This window comes from Scyliorhinus canicula, chromosome 7 (assembly GCF_902713615.1).
Source record: "Scyliorhinus canicula chromosome 7, sScyCan1.1, whole genome shotgun sequence".
In the NCBI taxonomy this organism is placed as follows: Eukaryota; Metazoa; Chordata; class Chondrichthyes; order Carcharhiniformes; family Scyliorhinidae; genus Scyliorhinus; species Scyliorhinus canicula.
The window spans coordinates 2,337,817-2,363,729 of NC_052152.1; the positions used below are offsets into that span (position 1 = coordinate 2,337,817).

The 25,913-nt window shown below is 51.9% G+C and overlaps 1 protein-coding gene across 1 annotated transcript in view; it reads left to right on the forward strand.

The window, feature by feature from the left end:
- Positions 1-1,363: 1,363 nt before the first annotated feature.
- pwp2h (PWP2 small subunit processome component) overlaps positions 1,364-25,913 on the forward strand; it is a gene marked incomplete at its 5' end in the record, with an annotated part of 41,988 nt that continues 17,438 nt past the window's right edge. Inside the window, 5 exons of the mRNA XM_038801250.1 lie at positions 1,364-1,548; positions 1,638-1,785; positions 4,667-4,775; positions 7,629-7,694; positions 14,052-14,270. Coding sequence (XP_038657178.1) covers positions 1,364-1,548; positions 1,638-1,785; positions 4,667-4,775; positions 7,629-7,694; positions 14,052-14,270 — 727 coding nt within the window. The remainder of the gene's footprint in view (positions 1,549-1,637; positions 1,786-4,666; positions 4,776-7,628; positions 7,695-14,051; positions 14,271-25,913) is intronic.

Below are 25,913 nucleotides of genomic sequence, written 5' to 3' on the forward strand. Positions count from 1 at the left end.
CATCCAGTAATGCCCAACATTAATGGCCAGCACGGTAGCATTGTGGGGGCAGCACGCTAGCATTGTGGATAGCACAATTGCTTCACAGCTCCAGGGTCCCAGGTTCGATTCCGGCTTGGGTCACTGGTCTGTGCGGAGTCTGCACATCCTCCCCGTGTGTGCGTGGGTTTCCTCCGGGTACTCCGGTTTCCTCCCACAGTCCCAAAGATGTGCAGGTTAGGTGGATTGGCCATGATAAATTGCCCTTGGTGTCCAAAATTGTCCTTAGTGTTGGGTGGGGTTACTGGGTTATGGTATAGGGTGGAGGTGTTGACCTTGGGTCGGGTGCTCTTTCCAAGAGCCGGTGCAGACTCGATGGGCCGAATGGCCTCCTTCTGCACTGTAAATTCTATGATAATCACACCAAGTTGGAAACTAAATAACTCCTCAGGGAATCCCTTAATCAGAACAAAATTGCATTAGCCCAAGCTTTTACAATGATTAATTGCACCTCACGCTCCTAAAAGCTTTGTTGTCTTTCAAACCAAGATTATTTTTTAATAATAATCTTTATTAGTGTCACAAGTAGGCTTACATTAACACTGCAATGAAGTTACTGTGAAAAGCCCCGAGTCGTCACATTCCGGCGCCTGTTTGGGTACACTGAGGTAGAATTCAGAATGTCCAATTCACCTAACAGCACGTCTTTGGACTGTGGGAGGAAACCGGAGCACCCGGAGGAAACCCACGCAGACATGGGGAGAACGTGCAGACTCCACACAGACAGTGACCCAAACTAGGGAATTGAATCTGGGACCCTGGCGCTGTGAAGCAACAATGCTAACCACTGTGCTACCGTACCGCCCATTATTTTAAAAAGATGACTGCATCAGTCAAACATGCTGTATCACAGTCTTTTAACCCTTACTTCACCAAATACTTGTGACACAATGTATCTGAAACTTTTATATCCCTCACAGCTAACCGTATTTAAAAGTGTATTTTGACCTGGGATGGGTTTTGTTTGAGTGGAGATAAAGATAGCAGTTAAGTGTTATTGTTTCATTGTATTGTTTGGCATTGTTTAATGGGTAATTGTAAGTTAAGTTTCTTTGGGATGCCAAAGTTAGTAATACTGTGTTAGTAATAAAGTTTGTTTTAATTTGCCGTATCCCTATGTGTCTCTGAAATCACTCCTGGTGCGAGGTTTCCTTTCCTCACAATCTTACAAAATTAAAATAAAATATTGGGGTTTCTGTCTAGTATCTGAGTAACTATTGGGGTCTGGTCCGGCATCATAATACTGCTACTCATGCTTATCTTCTCTGATTAGCCGATATCTCTGCTTTACTCTGTCTCTAACCTGTCCAAATGATCTCTGTTCATAGTTCTGGATGTTGCATTCCGCCCAGATGGGAAGGAGTTGGCGGCCGTCACTCTGGACGGTCAGATCACCTTCTGGGATCATCAAAACGCTGTGCAGACTGGCTCCATCGAAGGCCGTCATGATCTGCAGATGGGACGCAAGGAACTGGATAAGATCACGGCAAAGCAGGCAGCAAAGGGCAGGTGACTACAATGGGCAGGGGCAGACATTGTGTATGATGAGGGGGTCCGAGCAGGTCAGCAACCTGTTAATCCACCTGCTCTATTCTCAGGTCATTCTCTACCCTGTGTTACTCAGCGGATGGACAGTCAGTGCTGGCTGGAGGACGCTCCAAATTTGTCTGTATTTACAATGTGAAAGAGCAGCTCCTGGTGAAGAAGTTTGAGATATCCTGTAATCTATCTCTGGATGCCATGGAGGTGAGTGATCCCCTGGGTGCACCAGCACTGATGTATTTACAGTAAAAATAAAAGATATTGCAAGCAGATATCTCAGTTACACTGCTCCCTGGATTTTGTTCCATCTCCAGTTTCTCTGTCTCTGTCACAATATTCTGATGTAAACTCTCACGTGATAGCTTCCGATATGTCTTCCTATTTCCACAACAAAAGGTTCTTCTGTACTGTACTTCATAGGCCCCTTGATCATACCCACCACAATATCCACAATTCTTCCCTCCCTTCCAGAACCTCGATCGAGATTCCCCCCCGCCTCGCTTCCCACCATTTCTGCAATATCCAACATGACGTTACCACCGAATCCCCCCACACACACACTGACTCTCACTGGGGTACGGGTCCCACACACACTGACTCTCACTGGGGTACGGGTCCCACACACACTGACTCTCACTGGGGTACGGGTCCCACACACACTGACTCTCACTGGGGTATGGGTCCCACACACACTGACTCTCACTGGGGCACGGGTCCCACACCCACTGACTCTCACTGGGGTATGGGTCCCACACACTGACTCTCACTGGGGTATGGGTCCCACACACACTGACTCTCACTGGGGTATGGGTCCCACACACACTGACTCTCACTGGGGTACGGGTCCCACACACACTGACTCTCACTGGGGTACGGGTCCCACACACACTGACTCTCACTGGGGTACGGCTCCCACACACACTGACTCTCACTGGGGTACGGGTCCCACAGACACTGACTCTCACTGGGGTACGGGTCCCACACACACTGACTCTCATTGGGGTACAGGTCCCACACACACTGACTCTCACTGGGGTAGGGGTCCCACACACTGACTCTCACTGGGGTACGGGTCCCACACACACTGACTCTCACTGGGGTACGGCTCCCACACACACTGACTCTCACTGGGGTACGGGTCCCACACACACTGACTCTCACTGGGGTACGGGTCCCACACACTGACTCTCACTGGGGTACGGGTCCCACACACACTGACTCTCACTGGGATACGGGTCCCACACACACTGACTCTCACTGGGGTACGGGTCCCACACACACTGACTCTCATTGGGGTACAGGTCCCACACACACTGACTCTCACTGGGGTAGGGGTCTCACACACACTGACTCTCACTGGAGTACGGGTCCCACACACACTGACTCTCACTGGGGTACGGGTCCCACACACACTGACTCTCACTGGGGTATGGGTCCCACACACATTGACTCTCACTGGGGTTCCACACACACTGACTCTCACTGGGGTACGGGTCCCACACACACTGACTCTCACTGGGGTACGGGTCCCACACACACTGACTCTCACTGGGGTACGGGTCCCACACACACTGACTCTCACTGGGGTACGGGTCCCACACACACTGACTCTCATTGGGGTACAGGTCCCACACACACTGACTCTCACTGAGGTAGGGGTCCCACACACTGACTCTCACTGGGGTACGGGTCCCACACACACTGACTCTCACTGGGGTACGGCTCCCACACACACTGACTCTCACTGGGGTACGGCTCCCACACACACTGACTCTCACTGGGGTACGGGTCCCACACACTGACTCTCACTGGGGTGCGGGTCCCACACACACTGACTCTCACTGGGGTACGGGTCCCACACACACTGACTCTCATTGGGGTACAGGTCCCACACACACTGACTCTCACTGGGGTAGGGGTCCCACACACACTGACTCTCACTGGAGTACGGGTCCCACACACACTGACTCTCACTGGGGTACGGGTCCCACACACACTGACTCTCACTGGGGTATGGGTCCCACACACATTGACTCTCACTGGGGTTCCACACACACTGACTCTCACTGGGGTACGGGTCCCACACACACTGACTCTCACTGGGGTACGGGTCCCACACACACTGACTCTCACTGGGTACGGGTCCCACCACACTGACTCTCACTGGGGTAGGGGTCCCACACACACTGACTCTCACTGGGGTACGGGTCCCACACACACTGACTCTCACTGGGGTACGGGTCCCACACACACTGACCCTCACTGGGGTACGGGTCCCACACACACTGACTCTCACTGGAGTATGGGTCCCACACACACTGACCTCACTGGGTATACGGGTCCCACACACTACCTCCTGGGCTACGGGTCCCACACACACTGACTCTCACTGGGGTACGGGTCCCACACACACTGACTCTCACTGGGGTACGGGTCCCACACACACTGACTCTCACTGGGGTACGGGTTCCACACACACTGACTCTCACTGGGGTACGGGTTCCACACACACTGACTCTCACTGGGGTACGGGTCCCACACACACTGACTCTCACTGGGTACGGTCCCACACACACTGACTCTCACTGGGGTACGGGTTCCACACACACTGACTCTCACTGGGCTACGGGTCCCACACACACTGACTCTCACTGGGGTACGGGTCCCACACACACTGACTCTCACTGGGGTACGGGTCCCACACACACTGACTCTCACTGGGGTACGGGTCCCACACTCAGTGACACTGACACCAGTCCGACTGACATTTACATGACTCAATGCGAGTGGAGAATAATGGGAGGAATGGGAGAATAATGGGAGAATAATGGGAGGAATGGGAGAACAATGGGAGGAATGGGAGAACAATGGGAGGAATGGGAGAATAATGGGAGAACAATGGGAGAACAATGGGAGGAATGGGAGGAATGGGAGAACAATGGGAGGAATGGGAGAACAATGGGAGGAATGGGAGAACAATGGGAGGAATGGGAGAACAATGGGAGGAATGGGAGAATAATGGGAGGAATGGGAGAATAATGGGAGGAATGCCCTTGTTGCTGACTGGTGCGTGGGTCTCTTGCAGGAATTCCTTGATCGTAGGAAGATGACAGAGTTTGGAAGTTTGGCTTTGATTGACGATGATGCTGGAGATGAAAATGGAGTGGCAATCAGTCTTCCAGGAGTAAAGAAAGGTAGGAAAGAATGTTGAAGAGTGTGTTGCTGCATGTGTCCCGAGGACAGAGTGCAGCTGCCATTGAATTGTTTCAGCCTGCAGAAGCTGGATCACGGCAGCTAAGCAGATCGCTGATTGAAGATTTTATTCTTCTAAATGGGGGCATCAGTTAAAGTAGCACTGGGAGGTGTACGTATTACATAAATTTACAGTTTCACTAATTAAACTAGTGCTAACTGTTGATAAAAGTTGTGGTACATTTAAGGTTGAAACCTAATTACAATAACACCTAATTCAAGGTGATTAGTCAATTCATAATGCGGCTCATTTACACATGCTTAAAGTGCTACACACCGAGAGGGCACATGCTTAAAGTGCTACACACCGAGAGGGCACATGCTTAAAGTGCTACACACCGAGAGGGGCGGCATGACGGCGCAGTGGTTGGCATTGCTGCCTCGTGCGTGTACGTGTGGAGTTTGCATGCTCTCCCTGTGTTTGCATGGGTCTCACCCCACAACCCAAAGATGTGCAGGATAGGTGGATTGGCCACCCTAAGTTACCCCTTGTGTGTGTGTGCGCGCGTGTGTGCGTGCGTGTGTGTGTGTGTGTGTGTGTCCTCCTCCAATTAGTTTAATTGTCCACCACCATTCATGGTTGGCTGTTGCAGGACTACAGAACATAAATCCGATGCGTTCATTGTGCAATCGCTTAGCTCTGTCACTGCAGCTTATGTTGTTTGGCACACAAGTAGTCCTGTGTTCTAGCTTCACCCAGTTGCCACCTTATTTTTCGGTATGTCCCTGCACTCTCATTGAACCAGCATTGATCCCCTGGCTGGGTGGGAATGGGAGAGTGGGGGATATGCCGGGCCATGAGGTAGCAGATTGTGATTGAATACAATTCTGTTGTTGCTGATGGCCCACAGCACCTCATGGATGCCTAGTCTTGAGTTGCTAGATCTGTTTGATGTCTGTTCGAATCCCCCCCAAACGATCATCCAACGAGTGTCTCCAAACTCCATTCCCAAATACCTGCTTCAGAATCTTCTCTCATAATAATACTCCCCTTAGCGGGTTTGCATTCTAAACTCTAGACCAGGTTTCCCAAATTACTCTTTTAAACAAAGGTTCCTCTCTACTTTTAACAGCTTATCCTGTCCAGGATTTTACACCAACCCCATTAGGATTTATTTGTTTCGATTGCTGTGCAAATCTTCCACAATTTTCCCAATTAGTTTTTTTTTATAAATGATTTTTATTGGGTTTTTGAACAAAGTATATTTACCGTTATGTACACAGGATAAGAAACATATATATAATTATACATATATAGAAGAGAAGAGCGCACCCAAACATATCAAAGAAGTTGACTCACCTGATGTGATTCCAAACAAACCTGTTGGACTTTAACCTGGTGTTGTAAGACTTCTAACTGTGCTCACCCCAGTCCAACGCCGGCATCTCCACATCAATATCCCATTTAGCACGTTGGTAGTGCCACACAACACAATGGAGGGTATTCTCAATGCTGGATTCATGTGGATAAAGGTGTTTGCATGGGTGGGTGTCGGTTAAGTTCCAACTGTATTTCAATTGTGCTTAGAGAGGGTTACGGCATGAAGAATAAATATATGGTTTAGGCATGTGGGTGTTGTTTAGCAACTGGGGCCTTGTAAGGTAGAGATTTAAGTTTTAGTTGCCTAATGTAAAACATTTTTTAAAGTACTCAATTCTTTTGTTTTCCATTTAAGGGGCAATTTAGCGTGGCCAATCCACCTGCCCTACACATCTTTGGGTTGTTGGGTGAGATTTAGTTACCAAGTTTGATTGTGGATGGAAACAGGACACTGTGGAGTGAATATCTCTAACTCTGCCAGGGGAAGCTGGACAGGACAAAGGAGTTGCAAAGATGCAAACTTCCGAAAGAGCAAGTTACAATCCAGATAACCTGGGAATTGGGACCAAAGAATTTCTTAAGACGACCCAAAGTTAAGGGAATAGACACCAAGATATTGTTCAGAAGAGTTCAAGGAACAGTAAACACCGTTGTTCTAAGTTAAAGAGACAATTGCAGAAACTAGATTTAAAATAGGATAGTAGCCGTCAGACGTAAATGTTTCAATGTCATTTTAATAGTCTAGGAATTAAGAGTTCAAACAATTGTGAAAGGTTTGCACAGCATTCGAAACAAATAAATCCTAATGGGGTTGGTGTAAAATCCTGGACAGGATAAGCTGTTAAAAGTAGAGAGGAACCTTTGTTTAAAAGAGTAATTTGGGAAACCTGGTCTAGAGTTTAGAATGTAAACCGCTAAGGGGAGTATTATTATGAGAGAAGATTCTGAAGCAGGTATTTGGGAATGGAGTTTGGAGACTCTCATGGAACAATCGTTTGGGGGGGATTCGGAGGAGAAATCCACAGACTCTTAACGTGGGGTCAGAGTGGATTATGTGTACTTGACCATTGCCAATCTTTATGCTTAAAGGGACTTTGTGTTAATGAGACCATTATAGTTTAGATATACTTCATAATCAGTGTTGATCTTAAAATCGGGGAGGGGGGGTTAAGAATTATTGTATTGTGATCCAACTTTTTATGATTTTTTTTCTTGCTAAAACTAACCAGTGGCTGTTTCTCCACGTTTTATAAAAAGAGTAAATGTTTACAGCCTTTTGAGTCAGGGTTCCATTCTGGGATCTTCCCGTCCAGTTAAAGCTTCAACTGGATTAGAACAAGATATGGACTCGGATTTCATTATTGCTGGGTGGACTGAAATGGAAACCGTTTGGTGTTTGAACTGTGGCCTCAGCTGATGGTAGTTGGAACCAATCCTGAACCCTAACTAACACTGTCCTGTCTTTCTGAATAAGGTGACATGAGCTCGCGTCACTTTAAGCCGGAGATCCGTGTGACGTGCCTTCGCTTCTCTCCGACAGGTAAGCAATTTCACGGTAGTGCGTACTAATCATGACAAATCACCTTTGAGTCACTGACCCCTGGTGGGGTTGAATTTAAGGCAGGAAGGGTTATATTCCAACAGTTCCCACGATATTTGGAAATATGTATTTATGTTACAAATGTTGGGCTTGTGCTCAATATTAACTCTTCATTCTGCCTGGTCTTCCCCTTAGTCTTGTATCCCTTAGTTTCAGGGGTTTACTGTAACTAATAACCACTGGTTCTGTGGTGTGACATGTCTGGGAGGACAGTGGGAAGTCTTACAACACCAGGTTAAAGTCCAACAGGTTTATTACAAACACGAGCTTTCGGAGCACGGCTCCTTCCTCAGGTGAATGAGGAACTTCACCTGAGGAAGGAGCCGTGCTCCGAAAACTCGTGTTTGTAACAAACCAGTTGGACTTTAACCTGGTGTGTAAGACTTTTTACTGTGCTCACCCCAGTCCAACGCCGGCATCGCCACATCATGGGAGGACAGTGGCAGGTGAGGGCCCTGTCCTTCCCCTCATGGTGCAATTGTCACTGCCCTCAGGAGATGAGGCCAAATGTAAACTGGTTAACTTTGCAAAAAATATATGAATGAAGTCAATGATGGAGTTAAATATTCAGTCTAATTTTTAAAATTCATTTATGGGATGTGGTTGTTGCTGGCCAGGCCAACATTTATTGCCCATCCCTAATTGCCCTTCAGAAGGTGGTGGTGAGCTGCCTTCTTGAACCGCTGCAGTCCATGTGATGTAGGTACACCCACTGTGCTGTTAGGGAGGGAGTTCCAGGATTTTGACCCAGTGACAGTGAAGGAATGATGATATATTTCCAAGACAGGATTGTTTAGTGATTTGGATGGGAACCTCTAGGTGGTGGTTTTCCCAGGTGTCTGCTGCTCTTATCATTTGTGATGCGAGAAGTCCTGAGTTTGGAAGGTGCTGTCTAGGGAGCCTCGGAAAGTTCCTGCAGTGCATCTTGTAGATGGGACACACGGCTGCTACTGTGCAATGGTGATGGGGAAAGTATTCCATCACATTCCTGACTTGTATCTTGTAGATGGTGTGGAGTATTTGGAGAGTCAAAAGGCGAGTTATTTGCAGTGGGATTTCTAGCCTTTGACCTGCCCTGGTAGCCACAGTATTAATGTGGCTAGTCCAGTTCAGTGTCTAATAAATGGTAGCCATGATGTGGAGATGCCGGCGTTGGACTGGGGTGAGCACATTCTTACTGTAATAAATGGTAACCCCCCCCCCCCCAGGATGTTGATTGTGGGGATTCAGCGATGGTAATGCCATTGACTGTCAAGGGACGATGTTTAGATTCTCTCTTATTGGAGATGGTCATTATCTGGTCCCTGTGTGGTGGTGAATTCTGACTGCTTGTTAACACCAAAAATAATAAACAATGCCAATAGCCCCGACCCAGAACCTTCATGAGTCCTTTTTACTGATTGTAGTCTCAGCAATTCCCCAATGCCTGCCCCTCACCACCCTGTAGCTCCCTGTTTGGGAAGCCATCAGCTTAAGTTGCTCTCTTGTTTTGTAGATTCCTGGACACTGCCCCTGGCTGAGCTGATACTAGTGAAGCCAATTCAATATCAGACATATATGTGCATGGATCCATCCTGCTGTGTGGATATGGGATGGAAGAGAATCCGTTTGAAACCACTGCATCAGATTCCTGTCTTTTGTTAAATATACTTTTCCAAATGTCTTCACCCAGAAAGTAGTGAGCCTGTGGAATTCGTTACCACAGGAAGCAGATGAGGCCGAAACATTGGATGTTATCAAGAAGCGATCAGATATAGCACTTGGGGCAAAGGCGATCAATGTATAAGGGGAGGAAGGCAGGAATAGGTTACTGAGTTGAATGATCAGCCATGATCATTTCTGAATAGTGGAGCAGGTTCGAAGGGATGACTGGCCGCCTCCTATTGTATATGTTTCTATCTTGGGAATTGTGTGTATTTAACTCCTCTTGCCTTGAATTCAACAGGTTGATATAAATCCTAGCAATTTCTTCATTGGAAAAATATAAAGTTAGCAATTCGACTTAGCAAGCAGTTTGGTCTGTTTACCTTCAGTTAAAGTAGGGAGAGGTGTAACAGGTGGGGAATAGGACAAGTATAGGTCGTGTCAGCATTCATGAATATCCTCCAGTACAGCATTGCTAAGGTGAAGTATTCTCTACCCTAGATTCATAGAATTGTTACAAAAATGAGGCTATTCTGCCTGTCATATCTATGTTGGCTCTCAATTCAGCAAGTCGGACACTCCCCTTTCCCTGTATCCCTTTAAATGTTTTCTCTTCAGCTGGTCACCTAATTTCCTTTTTGAAAGCATTGATTGAACCTGCCTCCCTCCACCACACTCACAGACAGTACATTCCAGACCCTAACCACTCGCTGTGTGAATCTGTCTCCACCACACTCACAGACAGTACATTCCAGATCCTAACCACTCGCTGTGTGAATCTGTCTCCACCACACTCACAGACAGTGCATTCCAGACCCTAACCACTCGCTGTGTGAATCTGTCTCCACCACACTCACAGACAGTACATTCCAGATCCTAACCACTCGCTGTGTGAATCTGTCTCCATCACACTCAGACAGTACATTCCAGACCCTAACCACTCGCTGTGTGAATCTGTCCCCACCACACTCACAGACAGTACATTCCAGATCCTAACCACTCGCTGTGTGAATCTGTCCCCACCACACTCACAGACAGTACATTCCAGATCCTAACCACTCGCTGTGTGAATCTGTCTCCACCACACTCACAGACAGTACATTCCAGATCCTAACCACTCAGTGTGAATCTGCCTCCACCACACTCACAGACAGTACATTCCAGATCCTAACCACTCGCTGTGTGAATCTGTCTCCACCACACTCACAGACAGTACATTCCAGATCCTAACCACTCGCTGTGTGAATCTGTCTCCACCACACTCACAGACAGTACATTCCAGATCCTAACCACTCGCTGTGTGAATCTGCCTCCACCACCCTCACAGACAGTACATTCCAGACCCTAACCACTCGCTGTGTGAATCTGTCCCCACCACACTCAGACAGTACATTCCAGATCCTAACCACTCACCGTGTGAATCTGTCCCCACCACACTCACAGACAGTACATTCCAGATCCTAACCACTCGCTGTGTGAATCTGTCCCCACCACACTCACAGACAGTACATTCCCGATCCTAACCACTCACTGTGTGAATCTGTCTCCACCACGCTCACAGACAGTACATTCCAGATCCTAACCACTCGCTGTGTGAATCTGTCTCCATCACACTCAGACAGTACATTCCAGACCCTAACCACTCGCTGTGTGAATCTGTCCCCACCACACTCACAGACAGTACATTCATGACCCTAACCACTCGCTGTGTGAATCTGTCCCCACCACGCTCACAGACAGTACATTCCAGACCCTAACCACTCTCTGTGTGAATCTGTCTCCACCACCCTCACAGACAGTACATTCCAGACCCTAACCACTCTCTGTGTGAAACTGTCTCCACCACCCTCACAGACAGTACATTCCAGATCCTAACCACTCGCTGTGTGAATCTGCCTCCACCACACTCACAGACAGTACATTCCAGATCCTAACCACTCGCTGTGTGAATCTGCCTCCACCACGCTCACAGACAGTACATTCCAGATCCTAACCACTCGCTGTGTGAATCTGCCTCCACCACACTCACAGACAGTACATTCCAGATCCTAACCACTCACTGTGTGAATCTGCCTCCACCACACTCACAGACAGTACATTCCAGATCCTAACCACTCGCTGTGTGAATCTGTCTCCAACACACTCACAGACAGTACATTCCAGATCCTAACCACTCGCTGTGTGAATCTGTCTCCACCGCACTCACAGACAGTACATTCCAGATCGCAGCCACACGCTGTGTGAATCTGCCTCCACCGCACTCACAGACAGTACATTCCAGATCGCAGCCACACGCTGTGTGACTCTGCCTCCACCACACTCGCAGACAGTACATTCCAGATCCTAACCACTTGCTGTCTGAATCTGTCCCCACCACACTCACAGACAGTACATTCCAGATCCTAACCACTCACTGTGTGACTCTGCCTCCACCACACTCACAGACAGTACATTCCAGATCGCAGCCACACGCTGTGTGAATCTGCCTCCACCACACTCACAGACAGTACATTCCAGATCGCAGCCACACGCTGTGTGAATCTGCCTCCACCACACTCACAGACAGTACATTCCAGATCGCAGCCACACACTGTGTGAATCTGTCTCCACCGCACTCACAGACAGTACATTCCAGATCGCAGCCACACGCTGTGTGAATCTGTCCCCACCACACTCACAGACAGTACATTCCAGATCCTAACCACTCACTGTGTGACTCTGCCTCCACCACACTCACAGACAGTACATTCCAGATCGCAGCCACACGCTGTGTGAATCTGCCTCCACCACACTCACAGACAGTACATTCCAGATCCTAGCCACTCGCTGTGTGAATCTGTCTCCACCACACTCACAGACAGTACATTCCAGATCCTAACCACTCACTGTGTGACTCTGCCTCCACCACACTCACAGACAGTACATTCCAGATCCTAACCACTCGCTGTGTGAATCTGTCTCCACCACACTCACAGACAGTACATTCCATATCCTAACCACTCGCTGTGTGAATCTGCCTCCACTACACTCGCAGACAGTACATTCCAGATCCTAACCACTCACTGTGTGACTCTGCCTCCACCACACTCACAGACAGTACATTCCAGATCCTAACCACTCGCTGTGTGACTCTGCCTCCACCACACTCACAGACAGTACATTCCAGATCCTAACCACTCGCTGTGTGAATCTGCCTCCACCACACTCACAGACAGTACATTCCAGATCCTAACCACTCGCTGTGTGAATCTGCCTCCACCACACTCACAGACAGTACATTCCAGATTGCAGCCACACGCTGTGTGAATCTGCCTCCACCACACTCACAGACAGTACATTCCAGATCGCAGCCAGTCAGTGTGTAAAGGTTTTTCCTCGGGTCACCATTGCATCTTTTGCTATTACTTCATATTGGGATCCTGTGATTGGCAATACTTCCACCAATGGGAAAGGTTTCTCTCGATCTACTTCCCTTTATGATTGTGAACACTTCGACCAAACCTCCTCTCAACCTGCTTCTCTCCAAGGGTAACACTCCCAACCGCTCCAATCCGTATCATACCTGAAATTCCTTAACCCTGGAACTATTCCCGTGAGACTTCAGCCCCGGATTGGCACAATGGCTCACTTCCAGCGGGATGAGAGTTTAATCAATGATTGTCGTAACCTCCTTGCTCTTGTACTCTCTGTCCCTATTAATAAAGCCAAGGCTACTCTTTGCCGCCTTCAACACTTTCTCAACCTGTCCTGCCTTCAAAGATTAGTGCACAGAGAGCCCTGGCCCTCTTCCCCGCACCCTCTTTCAAATGTTCCTCTCTCCGTTTTCTTCCAACAAAGAGTGACACTGCACCTGCCTGTGCAGTAAAGTTCACTGGCCACATGCCTGACAAATGAATCAGCCCATCTACATCCACTTGAAGTCTGTCACTCTCCTCAACCTTCACAATGTTTCCACGTTTTGCAACACCTGCATATTCTGACATTGTGCCCTGTATACCCGAGGTCTCAGCCATTTATGCGCTCGTCCAAACACAGTCACTTGGGGACATCACTTTACAGCTTCCTCCAGTCCAAAAAAATAACATATTTCCAATGTCCCCATCAAACACTCCCAGGACAGGGACAGCACAGGGTTAGATACAGAGTAAAGCTCCTTCTACACTGTCCCCATCAAACACTCCCAGGACAGGTACAGCACGGGGTTAGATACAGAGTAAAGCTCCCTCTACACTGTCCCCATCAAACACTCCCAGGACAGGTACAGCACGGGGTTAGATACAGAGTAAAGCTCCCTCTACACTGTCCCCATCAAACACTCCCAGGACAGGTACAGCACGGGGTTAGATACAGAGTAAAGCTCCCTCTACACTGTCCCCATCAAACACTCCCAGGACAGGTACAGCACGGGGTTAGATACAGAGTAAAGCTCCCTCTACACTGTCCCCATCAAACACTCCCAGGACAGGTACAGCACGGGGTTAGATACAGAGTAAAGCTCCCTCTACACTGTCCCCATCAAACACTCCCAGGACAGGTACAGCACGGGGTTAGATACAGAGTAAAGCTCTCTCTACACTGTCCCCATCAAACACTCCCAGGACAGGTACAGCACGGGGTTAGATACAGAGTAAACCTCCCTTTGTTCCCCTGCAGGCCGGAGCTGGGCAGCTACAAGCACTGAGGGTCTCCTAATTTTCTCGCTGGATGGTTCTGTGGTGTTTGACCCATTCGATCTGGATGAGGAAGTCACTCCGAGCAGTGTACGACATGTTCTGCGTAAGAAGGAATTCACAACTGCCATTGTGATGGCATTCCGTTTAAATGAAGACAAGCTGACTCTGGAAGTGCTGGAGAGTGTTCCTCATGCAGAAAGTGAGTATGAAGCCACTTTCGATCAACTCCACTGACACCAAAAAGAAGTCGCTCACTCTCTGACCCTGTCGAGCGCCAAAAGCTGTACTTACTGACCCGTCACTGGTTACAGGATTGTGAAGTTTGGCAGCACGGTAGCATGGTGGTTAGCACTGTTGCTTCACAGCTCCACGGTCCCGGGTTCAATTCTCAGCTTGGGTCACTGTCTGTGCGGAGTCTGCACGTTCTCCCCGTGTCTGCGTGGGTTTCCTCCGGGTGCTCCGGTTTCCTCCCACATGTCCCGAAAGGCCATTCTGAAATCTTCCTCTGTGAACCTAAAGCCTCGATTCACACGTGGAACTCGGATGTTGTTGCTGTAACGGAGACTTGGTTAAAAAAGGGACAGGACTGGCAGTTAAATATTCCGGGATATATGTGTTTTAGGCGAGACAGGGAGGAAGGTTAAAGAGGTGGAGGAGATGCAATACTGGTTGGAGAACATATTACAGCTGTACAGAGGGAGGACACAATGGAAGAATCAAGTAACGAGGCACTGTGGGTAGAGCTCAGAAACAGGAAGGGGGCAGTCACTATGATGGGGGGTGTGGGGCAGTCACTGTGATGGGGTGTGGGGCAGTCACTGTGATGGGGGTGTGGGGCAGTCACTGTGATGGGGGTGTGGGGCAGTCACTGTGATGGGGGTGTGGGGCAGTCACTGTGATGGGGGTGTGGGGCAGTCACTGTGATGGGGGGGCAGTCACTGTGATGGGGGTGTGGGGCAGTCACTGTGATGGGGGTGTGGGGCAGTCACTGTGATGGGGGTGTGGGGCAGTCACTGTGATGGGGTGTGGGGCAGTCACTGTGATGGGGATGTGGGGCAGTCACTGTGATGGGGATGTGGGGCAGTCACTGTGATGGGGGTGTGGGGCAGTCACTGTGATGGGATGTGGGGCAGTCACTGTGATGGGGGTGTGGGGCAGTCACTGTGATGGGGGTGTGGGGCAGTCACTGTGATGGGGGTGTGGGGCAGTCACTGTGATGGGGGGCAGTCACTGTGATGGGGGTGGGGGGCAGTCACTGTGATGGGGGTGTGGGGCAGTCACTGTGATGGGGGTGTGGGGCAGTTACTGTGATGAGGGTGTGGGGCAGTCACTATGATGAGGGTTTACTACAGGCCTCCCAACAGCCCACGGGAAGTTGAAGAACTGATATGTGAGCAGATTCTGGATAGATGTAGGAATAATAGGGTTGTTGTAGAGAGACTTTAATTAGGGTCTCGGGGTCTGGATGGTGAGGAATTTGTTAAGTGGGTCCAAGAAGGTTTTTTGGAACAACACGTGGATAGAGAGGGGGCTAATATTGGACCTAGTACCAGGGAACGAACCCGGCCACGTCAGCAAAGTTGCAGTGGGAGAACATGTGGTGAACAGTGACCACAATTCTGTAAGCTTTTGGATACTCATGGAAAAGGACGAGTGTTGTCCGAGGGTTAAGGTGCTAAATTGGGGGAAGGCTAATTACACCCAGATTAGGCAGCATTTGGAGACTGTTGTTTGGGAGAGGCTGTTTGAGGGTAAATCCACATTTGGCATGTGGGAATCTTTTAAGGAGCGGTTGATGGGAATGCAGGCTGTGCCGGTAAAACAGGAGGATAGGAAAGGCAGGATTCAGGAACCGTGGATGACCAGGGAAATTGAAGTCTAGTCAAAAAGAAAAAAGATGCATACGTGAGGTACAGGCAACTAAAAACAGATAAAGCAGTTGAGGAATACAAGGGAAGTAGAAAAGAGCTCAAGCAGGGAGTTAGGAGGGTAAAAAGGGGTCACGAAATGTCCATGGCAGACAGGATTAAGGAGAATCCCAAGGCATCTTGTACGTATATTAGGAACAAGAGGGTAGCTAGAGGAAGAGTTGGACCTCTCAAAGACAAAAGGAGAGAAATTATGTATAGAACCAGAGGAAGTAGGTGAGGTCCTTAATGAGTATTTTGCATCGGTATTCACAAAGCAGAGGGACAAGCTGATTGGTGGTGTCTCAGACGGATGTGTTAACTCTTTAGAACAGGTCGTTATTACGAGGGAGGAAGTGTTAGGTGTGTTAAAAAAGCATTAAGGTCGGCAAATCCCCAGGGCCAGGTGGCATCTATCCCAGATTACTGAGGGAGACAAGAAATGAAATCGCTGAGCCTCTAACAGAAATCTTTGTTTCCGGGGACTTCCGGTAGCAGCCATGTCCGACTATGCCGCATACTCGGCAGCTCCCGCCGGAATCGGGGTTTCTGGCCTTTAAACGGGGCGACACCGGCACTTAGAAGGTGAATACGGCGTGGGAAAGGACGATGGAGAGGTTCCCCTCACTGCTGTATGGAGGGAACCAGGAGCGGGGCCGTTAAACGAGTGATTGTGGGGAAGAGAGCGGAGTGGGTCCAGGAGGACAAAATGGCGGCCGGCGCGGACCATGAAGCGTGGGCCCATTGGTCGAGAGAGCAGCACGAGTTTCTGAGGAGCTGCTTCGCAGAGCTGAAGACCGAGATGCTGGCCCCTATGAAGGCCTCCATGGAAAGGATGGTGGAGACTCGGAAGGTACAGGAGAAGGCGATCAAGGAGGTGGAGAGGAAGGTATCCGAGAATGAGGATGAGATCCTGGGCCTGGCGGTCAGGGTGGAGGCGCACGAGGCCTTACACAAGAGATGGCAGGAGAGACTGGATGGCCTTGAATATAGTTCTCGGAGTCACAACCTGCGGATTCTGGGCCTCCCTGAAGATGTGGAGGGGGCGGATGCGAGCACGAATGTGACTACAATGCTGGGGACGCTGATGGGCGCTGGGGACGCTGATGGGCGCGGGGGCCTTCCCGAGGCCCGTGGAACTGGACGGGGAGCACAGAGTCCTCGCGAGGAAGCCTAGGGCGAATGAACCACCGAGGGCGATGGTGATAAGGTTCCACCGCTTTACAGAGAGGGAGCGTGTCCTGCGTTGGGCAAAGAAGGAGCGGAGCAGTAAGTGGGAGAACGGCGAGATTCGCATTTACCAGGACTTGGGAGCTGAGCTGGCGAGGAGATGTGCCGGTTTCAACCGGGCTAAGGTGGCCCTCCACAGCAAAGGGGTGAAATTCGGGCTCCTGCATCCGGTGAGACTTTGGGTAACGTACCAGGACAGGCACCATTACTTTGATACACCGGACGAGACGTAGACATTCATTAGGCACGAAAAGCTGGACTTGAACTAAGGGGCAGCTGCACGTGGGTGAAACGTGCTGGCAGAGATGTGGGTGAAACGTGCTGGCGGAGATGTGGGTGAAACGCGCTGGCAGAGATGTGGGTGAAACGCGCTGGCAGAGATGTGGGTGAAACGCGCTGGCGGAGATGTGGGTGAAACGTGCTGGCGGAGATGTGGGTGAAACGTGCTGGCGGAGATGTGGGTGAAACGTGCTGGCAGAGATGTGGGTGAAACGCGCTGGCGGAGATGTGGGTGAAACGTGCTGGCGGAGATGTGGGTGAAACGCGCTGGCGGAGATGTGGGTGAAACGCGCTGGCGGAGATGTGGGTGAAACGCGCTGGCGGAGATGTGGGTGAAACGAGCTGGCAGAGATGTGGGTGAAACGTGCTGGCAGAGATGTGGGTGAAACGCGCTGGCAGAGATGTGGGTGAAACGCGCTGGCAGAGATGTGGGTGAAACGTGCTGGCGGAGATGTGGGTGAAACGTGCTGGCAGAGATGTGGGTGAAACGTGCTGGCGGAGATGTGGGTGAAACGCGCTGGCGGAGATGTGGGTGAAACGCGCTGGCGGAGATGTGTAACTTGGGTTTGGTCTGGGATAAGTTTGTTAGTAGAATTTCAGTTTGTTTGCTTTTCTTTTCCTGTTGTTTTGTTTCAGGGGGCGGGATAACGCCCGGGTTGTGTTGTCCGGCGCACGGGAAGGATCCGGGTGGCACTTTCCCTCTTACCCTGTGGGGTGGGGGGGTTGGGGGCCCAAAGGAGGAGACAATAGCCAGGTTGGAGGTAGAGGTGGCCGGGGTCAGCATGGGTCAGCTGACTTAAGGAAGCGTAATGGGGGGGAAATCAGTGCTAAGCGGGTGCTTGGCATGGGGGGTTGGGAGGGGGGGGGGATAGTGCTGCTTTGCTGACTGAAGGGGAGCCAACTGTTGGGGATGGATGGAGAGTCGGGTTGGGGGGCTCCGGCTGGAGGGCTGGAGCGAGCGAGGGGCGCGGGCATGTGGCTGGCCGAAAAAGGGAGATGGCTAGTCATGGGGGGCAGGACTGTAATACGGTCTTGAATCTGGCTCTGGACCGGTCTACGTCCAGGTCGGGAAAGAGTCCGGCGGCGGCCAGGGTCCTGTGGGAGTTCATGGATCAGATGGGGGGGCGTGGGCCCGTGGAGATTCGCGCGGCCAAGGGTGAAGGAGTTCTCCTTTTTATCTCGCATCCATAAAGTCTACTCGCGGATTGACGTTTTTGTGTTGAGCACCGAGGGTAGAGGGGGTTGAGTATTCGGCCATTGCGGCCTCGGACCATGCCCCGCACTGGGTGGACCTGCGACTGGAGACTGGATGTGGGGCTGCTGGCGGATGAAGAGGTGTGTGGGCGGATAAGGAGGATAAGGAGGAGCATTCAGAACTATGTGACAATGAATGACACGGGGGAGGTAACAGCAGCAGCGGTTTGGGAGGCTATGAAGCCGGTCATCAGGGGGGAGTTAATCTCTATTAGTTCCCACAGCGAGAAGAGGTAGAGGGCGGAGAGGGACGGGCTGGTGAGAGAGATACTTAGGGTAGACAGGAAGTACGCGGAGGCCCCTGAAGGGGGGCTGCTGAAGGAGCGCCGGAGATTACAGGCGGAGTTCGATTTGCTGACCATTGGGAAGGCGGAGGCACAGTTGAGGAAAGTGAAAAGCAGTCTACGAGTATGGGGAGAAAGCCAGTAGGATGCTGGCACACCAACTTCACAGGAGGGAGGCGGCCAGGGAGATCGGGGGAGTGCGGGATAAGGAGGGTAACACGGAGTTGAGCCCAGAGAGGATCAATTAAATCTTCAAAGAGTTTTATGGGAAGCTGTACGAGTCAGAACCCCCGAGGGGAGGGGAAGGGATGAAGCAATTTATGGATCAATTGAGGTTCCCGAGGGTGGAAGCGGAGCGGGTGCAGGGGTTGGGGGCCCCGATTGAGTTGGAGGAGATAGTTAAGGGGCTGGCAAGTATGCAGTCGGGCAAGGCCCCGGACGGCTTTCCTGTAGAATTTTATAAGGAGTTTTCTGAGCTGCTGAGCCCAGTCCTGCTAAGAACCTTTAATGAGGCAAAGGAGAGGCCCCCCCCCCCCCCCCCCAACGCTGTTGCAGGCACTGATCTCGCTCATTTTGAAGAAGGATCCGCTTCATTATGGGTCTTACAAGCCGATATCGCTCCTGAATGTAGATGCCAAATTATTGGCAAAAATTCTGGCCACCAGAATAGAGGACTGTGTCCCGGGAGTGATTGAGGAGGACCAGACAGGTTTAGTCAAGGGCAGGCAACTGAACACGCATGTGAGGAGGCTCCTGAATATTATTATGATGCCCTCGGAGGGAGGGGATGGAGACGTAGCGGCTGCAATGGATGCAGAGAAGGCCTTTGACAGGGTGGAGTGTGAGTACCTGTGGGAAGTGTTAGGTAGGTTTGGATTCGGGGAGGGATTCATAGGGTGGGTCAAGCTGCTGTATCAGTCCCCCGTAACGAGCGTGTCCACGAACCGGCTGAGGTCGGAGTGCTGAGGTCGGAGTGCTGCACTGTCAGAGGGTCAGTACTGAGGGAGCGCTGCACTGTCAGAGGGTCAGTACTGAGGGAGTGCTGCACTGTCAGAGGGTCAGTACTGAGGGAGTGCTGCACTGTCAGAGGGTCAGTACTGAGGGAGTGCTGCACTGTCAGAGGGTCAGTACTGAGGGAGTGCTGCACTGTCAGAGGGTCAGTACTGAGGGAATGCTGCACTGTCAGAGGGTCAGTACTGAGGGAGTGCCGCACTGTCAGAGGGTCAGTGCTGAGGGAGTGCTGCACTGTCAGTACTGAGGGAGTGCCGCACTGTCAGAGGGTCAGTACTGAGGGAGCGCTGCACTGTCAGAGCGTCAGTACTGAGGGAGTGCCGCACTGTCAGAGGGTCAGTGCTGAGGGAGTGCTGCACTGTCAGAGGGTCAGTACTGAGGGAGTGCCGCACTGTCAGAGGGTCAGTACTGAGGGAGTGCCGCACTGTCAGAGGGTCAGTACAGAGGAAGTGCTACATTTCAGAGGGTCAGTACTGAGGGAGTGCTGCACTGTCAGAGGGTCAGTACTGAGGGAGTGCTGCACTGTCAGAGGGTCAGTACTGAGGGAGTGCGGCACTGTCAGAGGGTCAGTACTGAGGGAGTGCTGCACTGACAGAGGGTCAGTACTGAGGGAGTGCCGCACTGTCAGAGGGTCAGTACTGAGGGAGTGCCGCACTGTCAGAGGGTCAGTACTGAGGGAGTGCTGCACTGTCAGAGGGTCAGTACTGAGGGAGTGCTGCACTGTCAGAGGGTCAGTACTGAGGGAGTGCTGCACTGTCAGAGGGTCAGTACTGAGGGAGTGCCGCACTGTCAGAGGGTCAGTACTGTGAGAGCGCTGCACTGTTTATGGGATGTGGGTGTGGATGGTTATACCAGCATTTATTGCCGATCCCTAGTTGCCCTTCAGAAGGTGGTGGTGAGCTGCCTTCTTGTAACCGCTGCAGTCCATGTGGTGTAGGTACACCCACAGTGCTGTTAGGGAGGGAGTTCCAGGATGTTGTCCCAGCGACAGTGAAGGAACGGCGATATATTTCCCAGTCAGGGTGGTGAGTGACTTGAAGGGGAACCTCCAGGTGGTGGGGTTCCCAGGTATCTGCTGCTCTTGTCCTTCTAGATGGTAGCGGACGTCGGTTTGGAAGCTGCTGCCTGAGGAACCTTGGTGAGTTACTGCAGTGCATCGTGTAGATGGGACACACGGCTGACACTGTGCATCGGTGATGGAGGGTTTGAATGTTTGTGGAAGGGGAGCAATAAAGCGGGGCTGCTTTGTCCTGGATGGTGTTGAGCTTCTTGAGTGTTGTTGGAGCTGCACTCATCCAGGCAAGTGGAGAGTATCCCATCACACTCCTGACTTGTGCCTTGTAGATGGTGGAAAGGATTTGGGGAGATGGGAGGTGAGGTACTCTCTACAGGATTCCCAGCCATTGACCTGCCCTGGTAGCCACAGTATTAATGTGGCTGGGTCCAATTCAGTTTCTGATCAATAGTAACCCCCAGGATGTTGATAGTGGGGATTCAGTGATGGTAATGCCATTGAATGTCAAGGGGGCGATGGTTAGAGCCTCTCTTGTGGAAGATGGTCATTGCCTGGCACTTGTGTGACCCGGATGTAACTTGCCGCTTGTCAGCCCCGAGCCTGGATATTGTCCAGGTCTTGCTGCATTTGGACATGGACTGCTTCATTATCTGAGGAGACGCCAATGGTGCTGAACATTGTGCAGTTGTTAGTAAACATCCCCACTTCTGACCTTATGATGGAAGGAAGGTCATTGATGAAGCAGCTGAAGATGATGTTGGAGGGTCAGTGCTGAAGGAGTGATGTATTTATATGGGGTCAGTACTGAGGGAGTGACGTATCTGGGAGGGCGGATACTGAGGGAGTGACGTATCTGGGAGGGCGGATACTGAGGGAATGACGTATCTGTGGGAGGGTGGATACTGAGGGAGTGACGTATCTGGGAGGGCGGATACTGAGGGAGTGACGTATCTGGGAGGGTGGATGCTGAGGGAATGACGTATCTGGGAGGGTGGATACTGAGGGAGTGACGTATCTGTGGGAGGGTGGATACTGAGGGAGTGACGTATCTGGGAGGGCGGATACTGAGGGAATGACGTATCTGGGAGGGTGGGTACTGAGGGGATGACTTATCTGGGAGGGTGGATACTGAGGGAGTGACGTATCTGTGGGAGGGCGGATACTGAGGGAGTGACATATCTGTGGGAGGGTGGATACTGAGGGAATGACGTATCTGGGAGGGTGGATACTGAGGGAATGACGTATCTGGGAGGGTGGATGCTGAGGGAATGACGTATCTGGGAGGGTGGATGCTGAGGGAATGACTTATCTGGGAGGGCGGATACTGAGGGAGTGACGTATCGGGGAGGGTGGATGCTGAGGGAATGACGTATCGGGGAGGGTGGATGCTGAGGGAGTGACGTATCTGTGGGAGGGCGGATACTGAGGGAATGACGTATCTGGGAGGGCGGATACTGAGGGAGTGACGTATCTGGGAGGGTGGGTACTGAGGGAGTGACGTATCTGTGGGAGGGCGGATACTGAGGGAGTGACGTATCTGGGAGGGCGGATACTGAGGGAGTGACGTATCTGGGAGGGTGGATGCTGAGGGAATGACGTATCGGGGAGGGCGGATACTGAGGGAGTGACGTATCTGGGAGGGTGGATGCTGAGGGAATGACGTATCGGGGAGGGTGGATACTGAGGGAGTGACGTATCTGGGAGGGTGGGTACTGAGGGAGTGACGTATCTGGGAGTGTGGATACTGAGGGAATGACGTATCTGGGAGGGTGGATGCTGAGGGAGTGACGTATCTGTGGGAGGGCGGATACTGAGGGAGTAACGTATCTGTGGGAGGGTGGATACTGAGGGAGTGACGTATCTGGGAGGGTGGATACTGAGGGAATGACGTATCGGGGAGGGTGGATACTGAGGGAGTGACGTATCGGGGAGGGTGGATGCTGAGGGAGTGACGTATCTGTGGGAGGGCGGATACTGAGGGAATGACGTATCTGGGAGGGTGGGTACTGAGGGAATGACGTATCTGGGAGGGTGGATGCTGAGGGAGTGACGTATCTGTGGGAGGGTGGATACTGAGGGAGTGACGTATCTGGGAGGGCGGATACTGAGGGAGTGACGTATCTGGGAGGGTGGGTACTGAGGGAGTGACGTATCTGTGGGAGGGTGGATACTGAGGGAGTGACGTATCTGGGAGGGTGGGTACTGAGGGAGTGACGTATCTGGGAGTGTGGATACTGAGGGAATGACGTATCTGGGAGGGTGGATGCTGAGGGAGTGACGTATCTGTGGGAGGGCGGATACTGAGGGAGTAACGTATCTGTGGGAGGGTGGATACTGAGGGAGTGACGTATCTGTGGGAGGGCGGATACTGAGGGAGTGACGTATCTGTGGGAGGGTGGGTACTGAGGGAGTGACGTATCTGGGAGGGTGGATACTGAGGGAGTGACGTATCTGGGAGGGTGGATACTGAGGGAATGACGTATCGGGGAGGGTGGATACTGAGGGAATGACGTATCGGGGAGGGTGGATGCTGAGGGAGTGACGTATCTGTGGGAGGGCGGATACTGAGGGAGTGACATATCTGGGAGGGTGGGTACTGAGGGAATGACGTATCTGGGAGGGTGGATGCTGAGGGAGTGACGTATCTGTGGGAGGGTGGATACTGAGGGAGTGACGTATCTGGGAGGGCGGATACTGAGGGAGTGACGTATCTGGGAGGGCGGATACTGAGGGAGTGACTTATCTGGGAGGGCGGATACTGAGGGAGTGACGTATCTGGGAGGGCGGATACTGAGGGAGTGACGTATCTGGGAAGGTGGGTACCGAGGGAGTGACGTGTCTGGGAGGGCGTATACTCCGTGAGAGTTGCTTAGTCGGGGACTGTGTCATGTAGAGGGGACAGGCTGCCTGCCGAGGGATATTGACAGTTTTGATGGGTGGTGAACAGTGTGGCTAATGGACTGTATTGTGGTCTTGTGCAGTCACCCCTTTGACAGGGAGGATAGGAGCAGGAGATCTTTAAACTGGTGACAGATTGTGACATGTTTACATTCTCAGGCATCTGGGTGTCCTGGTACATGAATCACAGAATGTTAACATGCAGGTGCAGCAAGTGATTGAGAAGGCACGCGGAAAGCTAGCATTCGTTACTGAAAGACTGAACCCCAATTTCATCCACCCAGAGCATTGGTGAGGCCAAAGCTGGAGAACTGTTAAATTCAGACAATTGTCCACGTAACCCTGTAGCCCCAACTAACCTTTGGGAACTAAGGGCAATTTATCACGGCCAATCCACCTAACCTGCACATCTTTGGACTGGGAGGAAACCGGAGCACCCGGAGGAAACCCACGCAGACACGGGGAGAACATGCAGACTCCGCACAGACAGTGACCCGAGGCTGGAATCAAACCCCGGTCTCCCTCTCTCTTTGCATCTCTCTGTCGCTCCCTCTCTGCAACTCTCTCTCGCTCCCTCTCTGCGACTCTCTCTCGCTCCCTCTCTGCGACTCTCTCTCGCTCCCTCTCTACGACTCTCTCTCGCTCCCTCTCCGACTCTCTCTCGCTCCCTCTCTGCGATTCTCTCTCGCTCCCTCTCTGCGACTCTCCCTCGCTCCCTCTCTCTCGCTCCCTCTCTGCGACTCTCTCGCTCCCTCTCTGCGACTCTCCCTCGCTCCCTCTCTCTCTCTCCATCTTTGCGACTCTCTCTCGCTCCCTCTCTGCGACTCTCTCTCGCTCCCTCTCTGTGACTCTCTCTCGCTCCCTCTCTGCGACTCTCTCTCGCTCCCTCTCTGTGACTCTCTCTCGCTTCCTCTCTGCGACTCTCTCTCGCTCCCTCTCTGCGACTCTCCCTCGCTCCCTCTCTCTCGCTCCCTCTCTGCGACTCTCTCGCTCCCTCTCTGCGACTCTCCCTCGCTCCCTCTCTCTCTCTCCATCTTTGCGACTCTCTCTCGCTCCCTCTCTGCGACTCTCTCTCGCTCCCTCTCTGCGACTCTCTCTCGCTCCCTCTCTGCGACTCTCTCTCGCTCCCTCTCTGTGACTCTCTCTCGCTCCCTCTCTGCGACTCTCTCTCGCTCCCTCTCTGCGACTCTCTCTCGCTCCCTCTCTGCGACTCTCTCTCGCTCCCTCTCTGCGACTCTCTCTCGCTCCCTCTCTGCGACTCTCTCTTGCTCCCTCTCTCTCTCTCCATCTCTGCGACTCTCTCTCGCTCCCTCTCTGCGACTCTCTCTCGCTCCCTCTCTGCGACTCTCTCTCGCTCCCTCTCTGCGACTCTCTCTCGCTCCCTCTCTGCGACTCTCTCTCGCTCCCTCTCTGCGACTCTCTCTCGCTCCCTCTCTGCGACTCTCTCTCGCTCCCTCTCTGCGACTCTCTCTCGCTCCCTCTCTGCGACTCTCTCTCGCTCCCTCTCTGCGACTCTCTCTCGCTCCCTCTCTGCGACTCTCTCTCGCTCCCTCTCTGCGACTCTCTCTCGCTCCCTCTCTGCGACTCTCTCTCGCTCCCTCTCTCTCTCTCCTCGCTCCCTCTCTCTCTCTCTCCATTCTCTGCGACTCTCTCTCGCTCCCTCTCTGCACTCTCTCTCGCTCCCTCTCTGCACTCTCTCTCGCTCCCTCTCTGCTCTCTCGCTCCCTCTCTGCACTCTCTCTCGCTCCCTCTCTGCACTCTCTCTCGCTCCCTCTCTGCTCTCTCGCTCCCTCTCTCCGCACTCTCTCGCTCCCTCTCTGCACTCTCTCTCGCTCCCTCTCTGCTCTCTCGCTCCCTCTCTGCGACTCTCTCTCTCTCCATCTCTGCGACTCTCTCTCGCTCCCTCTCTGCGACTCTCCCTCGCTCCCTCTCTCTCTCTCCATCTCTGCGACTCTCTCTCGCTC